The 9,284-nt window shown below is 39.0% G+C and overlaps 1 protein-coding gene across 3 annotated transcripts in view; it reads right to left on the reverse strand.

Annotated features, from left to right (window-relative positions):
- LOC117426103 (serine/threonine-protein kinase ULK1-like) overlaps positions 1-1,181 on the reverse strand; it is a 34,601-nt gene extending 33,420 nt beyond the window's left edge. For all 3 annotated transcript variants that reach the window (XM_058994587.1, XM_058994586.1, XM_034902410.2), the window contains exon 1: positions 93-1,181. In XM_058994587.1, the coding sequence (XP_058850570.1) occupies positions 93-182 (90 nt within the window). In that variant the 5' untranslated portion in view covers positions 183-1,181. The remainder of the gene's footprint in view (positions 1-92) is intronic.
- Positions 1,182-9,284: the final 8,103 nt, after the last annotated feature.

Consider the following 9,284-nt stretch of genomic DNA (forward strand, 5'->3'; position numbering starts at 1 on the left):
TTTAAATAGTACACCATACAGAGTGAAAATAAACAAAACATTGTAAAAGTAAGAAAATATACAAAAATGAAACATAAAATTGCAGCACGTACCTCTTTGTGTCTTCCCTTGAAGACCACAGCGAATGCACCGTGTCCGATTAAATCTTTCCTGCTGAACTCGAATTTCCCCACCGTCTCCATTTCCCTAGATTCTATGTAACTTTTTGTATAATCAATTAAAGGGGGGATTTTAAATCAGGATCTAGGGATCTCCTCTAAGTAACCCCGGGCTGCTCTGTTGTTAAACCCTCGGCAGCTACACAGTTGCCCTATTCCTCCCAATTCCATGGGCTGCCTTTCTCTAAAAAGAAAACCTCTTCCAATCATGTTCGCACTAAAGATGAAAAAGGAGAGAGAGTCCCCTTTTTTTTTTAATTTGATCTCTCCATGATCACGACCATCATCCTGATGCAACGCAGAATTCCGAGATAACTCCGCGATTCCACCTTAAGGTCTCTAGACCTAGTTTTGCAATGTTTGTATACAAAGGAAGTCTCGGATACCCCGCAACCTTAATTTGTTTTTCTCAACCACTCGTTTAAAAATGAAACAAATTGTAGTCTCATTCGCATTCTGTGGAGCCTCTTCTTGTTTCTGTGGCTGTTTATCTTTTTTTTTTTTACGTTGGTGTTCATACAAAATACTTGTTTTTTCTAACGTCTAAACAAAGACCTATCTCCAACCTTTCTTGATCTGAAATATGCTCGAGAATAAAGCGCAGGCGCAAGTATTTAATGTTGATGTCAAAGGAAGTCTCTTCTATTTGTCATACAGCCAACCGGGAAATTCAAATCCCGCACAGTATTTATGATTCCAAATATAAAACGCTTTATTTGCAACGAACTTATATGATTGCATTCCCTACTGAATACTGTTCACTTTAACACTAACACAGCAACTCGACGTTAAAGAATATATAAATCCTATGATCGACTGAGTTCTCTGCACAGAACCACACATTATGTAATGGCAGCACAGATTTTCCCATGAAGTTCGCCAGAGTCGCTCTGTGTTCTGGACGGTATATTGTGCCGAGCCTCTTCACCTGTGAAATGAAGATGTGTCGTTGCATCATGCATGTCAAAATGTGTCTGCCCCGGGCAAAGAATTTGGGATTTCTGCCCCCTAGAGGAATTAGCAACAGAGCGTTGTTGTGATGGATCATTTGTCAACCTTCATCATTTTTATCAATCTTGCCATTTTGTAGGTGTTTAGGTAATAGGAAGAAAATCAATAAATTAATAAAGGTCTAAATAATAAATTAAATGATCGTATTTATGTTACATACCAGGGTAAACGTCTCACTCTAAAAACTACCACTGTAAGTTAAGTCTACTTTGTACTTTTAAATACACTGTATAATGACCAATAGATTAGGAATAGAAAATAGCACAATGTAACACAATTTTTGTTCCTGGGTAGTAAGTGTTATTTCCTAATTGCTTATGCCTCAAAAGTATAGAAAATGGCTATTATTCCCCACAAACTTTGCTTTTGTGACCAGGACAGTGATATTTTGAACAAATTTTGAACAAATGCTCTGACAAATTGTTTCATAAGGCCCAATTTGATGTGCAGTGGTGGCATCAGCACCTTCCGGGGGTCCACCAGTGGCTCCCACTTGACGTTGTTCCTCCCCACAGAGAACTCGGTCTGCTTGGAAGGGTCCACCATGCAGAAGTAGCAGTTGCTTGAGTGGTCAGTGGGTTCCCGCCAAATTCTTGGGATAGCGAACTTCATGGCTCTCTTTTCCCCTCTGTACCATCCTGCAAAAATACATTTATTTCACCCATGACTAATGTGTAAGAGATTCTCGCAACATTTTTCATATATTATATATTTTTTCAATAACATTGAAAATTGTAAAACATTTTAAAATTAAAAACTTTTACAATTTTAAAAATTTTAACAAATTTTATAACATAAAATTCCGAGCAACAATTGTCCATCTTACCTTCCAGAGTTTTTTTGCAGTGCTCGCAGGTGAAATGAGGTGCCCAGGGTTTGTCTTGATCCCCGACAGGCATGCCGAAATATGCTTGTAGGCCTCACAAATCTTAGCAGATGCTTCCACGGAGTGCTTTTTCGCTCTTGTCTTGATAAATTGGCCGCAGACATAGCAAAATGCGTCTGCCGGATGCTTGCAGCCTCTTGATGCCATCTCAGAAAAATGCAGATATGTATCCACTTAGGCAGTTGGAACTAAACTGAACTGGTTGGCTTAAGGCCTCTGTATTTATACTACTATTTATATTACTGGAAAGTTCTAGAAAGTTCTAGAAGTTACTCCAAGTTTACTCAGCACTGAATCTATCTGGAATGTTCTGGAAAATAGGTACATTTCAAAATATCACTGTCCTGGTCACAAAAGCAAAGTTTGTGGGGAATAATAGCCATTTTCTATACTTTTGAGGCATAAGCAATTAGGAAATAACACTTACTACCCAGGAACCAAAAAAAAATTGTTACACGGTGTAATTTACACGTGTCTATATCGTTTTAAACGCCATTTAGAAAATTAATTCGCTTTTATTCCTGAGCTACAGAAGATCTTGAGGTTGTCGTTTGTTTTATACCTGGTAGTGTTTTGCTCAGTGACAGAACACGGCAAACAGGTTTAAAGGGGAGAGATAGTGTTGGGTCCCTTTAGCTAAAACAAACTATCAACTGGACTGTTTTCTAGTGTAGTAAACTGACACAATGAATGATGTTCACAGGCCCTCTCTGTATCTCCCACTGGGGTATGTCACTGCTGCCACTAAGTGGCAGACCTTTGAATTGCAGACAGGATTACAGATGTAATCCCCGTGTCGCAAATGTTTTTTTTAATGGCACCAAATGAGCTATGCAAATCCCACCTGCATTCCGAAATACCAGGTTACATTTGAATTGTGTAATCCACCGTTTAGTCTGAAAAGCCTTCATCTTGTTCTCATTTTAATTGCAAAATCGTGTAAAAAAGCAACAACATGATATCTACAATTTATTTAAAGTGCATTTCTAACTGGAATCAGATTGTTCCATGTGAAGCAAAGAGAGCAGGGGGGCTTCAATAGGTACGGACCAACATACCAGAGATGCTGAACTACACAATGACAATGGACCTAAACAAAGTTGGCACAGCCATTTTTTTAAATGTACCTTTCTTATAAAAAATAATATAGGGTAAAATAAAAAGTTTTCACTAGTGCCTGGACCAGAGAATACTAGCCAAAATGTTTTCCAAACTTCGTCTCTGATAAGTTGTCTCATTTCTAACAATGCTTTACCATATGTATCTTTGATTATACTGTGTTGAACCAAAGCAAACTTGTATAAGGGCGGTTACCTTGAATTAAAAAAAAACGGGAAAAAAAACAAACCAGCAATCTGAAACAGTTTCTGTCACTTGTAAATCCATATAATTAGAGTTTCACAGCAAAGAAGACCAAAGTATAAATAAACCTTTGGAAAGAGATTGGGGTCACCCATATGTTTATAACATCTGTGTCACTTGGCTGTGTGTAGATTTGATTGCAAAGATTTGGAAACAGATTAGTGAGGGTAATAAGAGCAAAAGGCTTCCAGCAAGCTTAACTGCAGCCAGCATTGATCACAGACTTTATTAACCCTATCACCATCCAACCCATTACACATCAACTCCAAGATGTACAGACTGCACCTGCAGCATGTGTCAGCAGTGATACATGCTGCGAATTCAACATTGGTTTCAAGTTGAGTGTGTCAGAGCCTGATAAATAGATGATAAAACTAAAAGGCAAACTGCAGCTCAAGCCATTTAAATTTATCAGTGGTTTTCAACACTGGTCTTCAAGTACAACCAATACTGTAGCTTCGGTTTCCAGTGGGTATAAGACAATACATACAGACCCTTGCTGAGAATTAAAACAGTGTGTATGGATTTTGGGGAAGATTATCGAAAAGGCTGTTGTTTGATGACCTGGTTCTAAACCAACATTTATTTGAGTTAGTTCATAATAATTGGGTAAGACATCCATACGTAGGCAAAGGTATGGTAGAAAGTGGTCAGGATTTTTTTGCTCCTTATTTCGGTATAGGAAATAAGACTTATATTTGTTAGGGACTTGCGTTAAGACAAGTAAGTACTGTTGATAACTAGCTTACTATTGTGTCAACAAAAGTAAGTCATTATTTGTTAAGGACCTTGGTTTTCTGTACAAATATCTATCTATTTATTTATCTATCTATCTATCTATCTATCTATCTATCTATCTATCTATCTATCTATCTATCTATCTATTCTGTAATTCTTCATAATAGTTGGTACTGATGTAATTTGTAGTGCTTGTACTGTACGTTTGTTAGTACAGTATGTAACCACACTTATGCCAGTTAAAAACTCAATACATACATACATACATACATATAATTACTTCCTGGGTTAAAGTAGTTATCTTGCCAGGCAGAGTGCCCACACAGTGTGCTGTAACTTGCTCTTTACCCTTCCTTGAGATAGAGTGGGAGTGCCCAATTGTGTACCTTGTTCTAAGGGGCTGACCTCCCATGAGGGTTGTTGTTGGGTAAGGATGTGTGATGGCTTCTTGGCAAGAAGTCACCCCTCACAGAAGAGAGTGACTCCCCTGCTGTGTGGCATGGAAATACCAGCCAGACTGTCAAAGTAGATAATTAAACTAGAAAGCTCCGCACCCTGCTGAGAGGCAACACATCAGCCTGCATGTTTGAGCCAAAAAAGGCAAGAAACTTAAAAAACATAGAATTTAAAATCCTGCGGTCCAGCTATGGTAGATTGTGAAATTGTCTAATCTCAGGAACTAAGCAAGCTGTTTGGCCTGGTTCGTTGAAGCTCCTTCTGAGACCCCTGCTGAGTGTGCTGTAGTGGAAAGCAGTATTGGTCCAGTAGGCCCTCTCTCTTCTCCGGGCTACAACTCAACACATTCAGAATGCACTGTGATGCTGAAGGTGTTTTTTCATTCTTTTTTTTTTTTTTATTAAAACTGCATTTAAGAGCTGTAAGCGAGCAACATCAGGCTTAAACCCCAGAAAGTCCATTAAAATATAGCTAAGAAATGAATACATACTGTATACTGCCCCGACATAAAGTCCAACATATATGTCTGTTTCAAGTAATTTTTAAACTTGCATTTTGATCTTATTAGTGACTGATCAATAAAGCAATTGATCTGACAGAGAACCTGCCGTCAGTGTTGCAGTGCAGCACTTTCATTTTTAACCTCATGCTCGCAGGAAGTTGAAGAAAATATTAACTTGACTGTAGTTAACAAAATAATTCCATAAATCGCACATGTTTTGCACCTCCATTAGCTAAAGAGGCCTTACTTGATATCTGGTACTACATTAGGTTAAAGAAAGTTCCTAGTTTCCATGCCTTTCTCTCAGGAAGCGCGTTATGCCGCAGGATATATTAAATACAGCATCTGTTTTTAGTACTGTTTACTACTTGGCTGTCTTCCTGGTCACCCTGGAAACAGGAAGGCTATTCTACTGAGAATGAACAGGTAACATATTTAAATGATTAAATACAGAACACCTGGAGATATTATGTTTCATTAAGGATAAGAACAAAAAAGCCCAATATTGTGTTCTGAATTCATTTTTTAATTTTATGCCAAGTAACCAAGGTTGTAAAAAACATTTTCTTATCTCTTATTAGCACAAGCAATATTATCACTGGTTCTCTTTTTCTTCTGTGGAAGATATTGTACTTCAATTTGGATTAAGGTATTTCAAAGACAACTCTATAAATGAGAAGCTGGGCATTGGGCAAAGATAATAAGTAACAAATAGATGTGAAAGCTTTGATCAACACTCCTTTAATGATGCATAAAAATAGAAAAATAGCTGTTTAAATAGCCATTTCTGTTAGCATTAGAGTGACTGTGCACCACAGGAAGTCCAGTAAAATATACCAAGACTTTATTGAACCAGTATAACAAGAGGAAAAACCAGTGCTGGCTTCAGACATTCATGGACCCGACTTCACTACAATTCTTCCCATAAGATCTCCTTACAGATTGGTACAGGTTTCCATGGAAAACTTCCAATAGAATATACATAAGGAGATGTGCCCAAACTGAGCAAAGCTACATGAAAATAGCACTTAAACTAAAGGGAATTGCACTGCATTAATGTGTGTCAATAACGGTATACTGCTGAATCACTTGCAATCAAGTACAGACTTTTTATTTTTTTCAAATCGTGCAGCAGTACCTTTAGAGGAGAAATCCCATTGCGATACCGTTCTAATCCTAGAGTCACTAAGCAGAAACACCTCCAGGTCTGAACATTACCATTCAGAACAAGTACTGCACCTGATACACTGCCATTGTACTCACAAGTGTGTATTTGGTTCATACAATGCCTCATACCATTGTAACCCTTCTGCTCCCATTGGTAAATTTAGGTACACTGTTGCGGACATACAAATGTTACACTGGAACGACTCTAAAAAAGCAGACAGCTTCTTGTTTTTGCATCTTTAGCAAAATAATACTCGTAAAAAAAATAAACCCTTTGTTGCCTCACAGGTGACTATGAATAAACAGACTGGTTTTATCCATTTATTTCAGCTTTTTCAGGTAGCAGTTGACTGAGTGATCCTTAAAAGGATAAGCTCAGTCCCTGGATGTGTCTGAATCGAGGCTAACTCAATCCATCGCAGTCAGGATGGTAAATGCCATGGCAGTGTTGTCAAGGTATTGTCAGAAGTGTCTCTGTTTCATTGCTTTTGAAATAATCAAGTTAGTGGCAATGAGGCTCAGTGAGTTGATGCATTGTTTTAATTTGCTGGACTTTGACTCTTGGACCTAAATCCAGCACCAGCTCCAAGCGAATGAAGATCCTTGTTCTGTGACAGCTGCACAGTACGAATGTGACCTGAATCCAGGCAGCTTCAGTGGGCGGCCGCTCTTTTCTGGGTTTGAAATCTCCCCAAGGCAGTGAGTTTGAAGTCACAGAGGCAGGCAGCGGGGCTGGTCCCTTATGAAGAAGCAGACTTTAATGAGGAAAACATTAGGCCCGATGCGATGCTCTTCAGAACAAATGCCAGAAAATGTTATTCATTGCAAAGGGAGAGCAGCAGGGCTGTCCTGAACTGGAAAATTGAGGGTGTCTGAATAAGTATTAGAACAGTAGCTTGAGGTAGGTACCGTGCGCTCAGTTCAGACCTCTGTATTACTGAACCCCCCCAAGATATGTACGGGTGCTGTGTTGCCCTATTAAGTGGGGTCTAACCTCTTTGAAAACATTACCAGTATCCAGCAGGCAAATCACTTGTGTGAAGGTTGTTTAATATTGTACCACCCTGCTGATCTTGGAGATAAACCCAGGACCTTTTAAAGCTTCACTTGACTGAATAACTTGCTTCTTATTTCCACCAAGAACTAACCATGCATGTATTGATACCGACGCCACCTGCTGGGCATTCAAAACATAACAGCTCACTATTTCCCTTTGAAAAAACAGAAGCCCTATACATAGTATATGAGAATAGTAGTCTGCACTCCTTTTTAAGGCAGTATACATTATATAGTAGTGGTACATTTGGAGGCAAATCTACATATAAATAATAAGAGAAAAATCCCTAGAAGACATATATTGAAGTTCTAGTTAAGGGAATTCAATGTACTACACTCACTTGTAATATTTTCAAAAGTAAGGTACAGTTAAGCTTATTATGGGAATGTGAGAGAGAGGGAGAAAGGGTTAAAAGGCCAGGTCAAGCTACTTGAATTTCTATATTCCAGGTAGGATGGAAGGGCTAGCAGGCAAAGTACAATTTGAAGATCCATGCTGCCACTTTGTCCTGCAATTGCTCCTGGCTCAGAAAGCGTGTTCCTCTGAAAAACCTATGCAAATCCAGGCTAAAGGCTGTACTCAAATCACAAGGCTGCAGGACCCTGTCTCTAGGCATCCTCTACTAAAGACCAGGAGATGGTATTTTGCATACATTATACAAGCAGACTGCTGAGTTAATACACCACAAAAGAGGGTATCTGCTTGAGAGGTGTGGACCTCACCCTTCACTGAAAATGTCAGTTAATGTAATGTAGTAATTATCTTACTAATAACCTGTAATTAACTCTGTTTCGCAGTAACACCCATTGATAAGTGTTAGGGCTAGGGCAATGGCTAGGTTCATTTAAACAAAATATTACAGCATAAGAATGCTTTTTAACAACTGTTAATCCTTTACCGCTGGGCTGTTACCAAAATGTTTTAACCCCTACATGCAGAGAAACATGTTAAGTAGAATGATATCAGCAACACGTGTCTTTGCAAAGAAAGAAAGCAGTTTTGAGACCTAGAACCCTCACCCTGCTGTTCAATATCCCGGTAAATGCTAATTATATTGCCATACCTTCAGATATAATATAGTTTTAGTGATTTTGTATGACTGCAGTATTGAGTGACAGCAATGAACCAGCAGCGATGCTTGAGGGTCAATTCATAGGCTCTGTCTTTTTGGTTGATATTGTATTTGGCAATTAATTTTCAATGGGAAAGGGACAGTCTAGTATTATTTAGGACCATTTCATTATTACTTTATGGGAGTTGGCATGCTCCTGTTTGAAAACTGGTGCTAGGGCAGTTGGAAACTTTCCAGTACAAACAGACCTGAACTGAATTAAAAGGGCATCTGGACTGCAGAATAACCAACTCAAATGGACCCTGACCCATCAGGGTCTGACCTGAACGGCTTCATTCCCTTTTGAAACTTGTGCTGCTCAAAGCCTCCCAATATTGTATGTTAGGTTTTAGTTGCATGCTTTTCCTGTGGGAAGTGCCCATTTAGGTAATCAGTCAACTTTCAGCCAATCCCACTTTGTGTCTTCATAATGTTAATCTATTTCTGCACAAGCTCTTTTGAGTCTGGTAAATTCCAGGCTGTTTGAAGTCTGCTTGACTTTCAGTGTCCGGTCCTAACATTCATCTGGTCCGGTCCAGCCTCTTTTGGTTTTTACTTGGTACTTTTCCACGTGGAGCAGATAGCTGAGAGCTCCACTTTTCTGGAATAGGTCCACTGTCTGCTGCAGGCAGGTCCAAATCTAAAAGCATGTGATGTTGCACTTTGCTAGAAGACAATCATCTACAAATGTAATTAAGTACAAGTCTTGTGTCCCTCTCCTTGCACTAACACTGCTCTTCTTTCAAGATGGATTTAAAGGTAACTAGGAAACCTCAGGATGGCTGACTACTGATCTATCAAATGATTACCCCCCCCCCCCCCCCATTCCTGGACAA

The sequence above is a fragment of the Acipenser ruthenus genome, chromosome 21 (genome assembly GCF_902713425.1).
Source record: "Acipenser ruthenus chromosome 21, fAciRut3.2 maternal haplotype, whole genome shotgun sequence".
NCBI lineage: Eukaryota > Metazoa > Chordata > Actinopteri > Acipenseriformes > Acipenseridae > Acipenser > Acipenser ruthenus.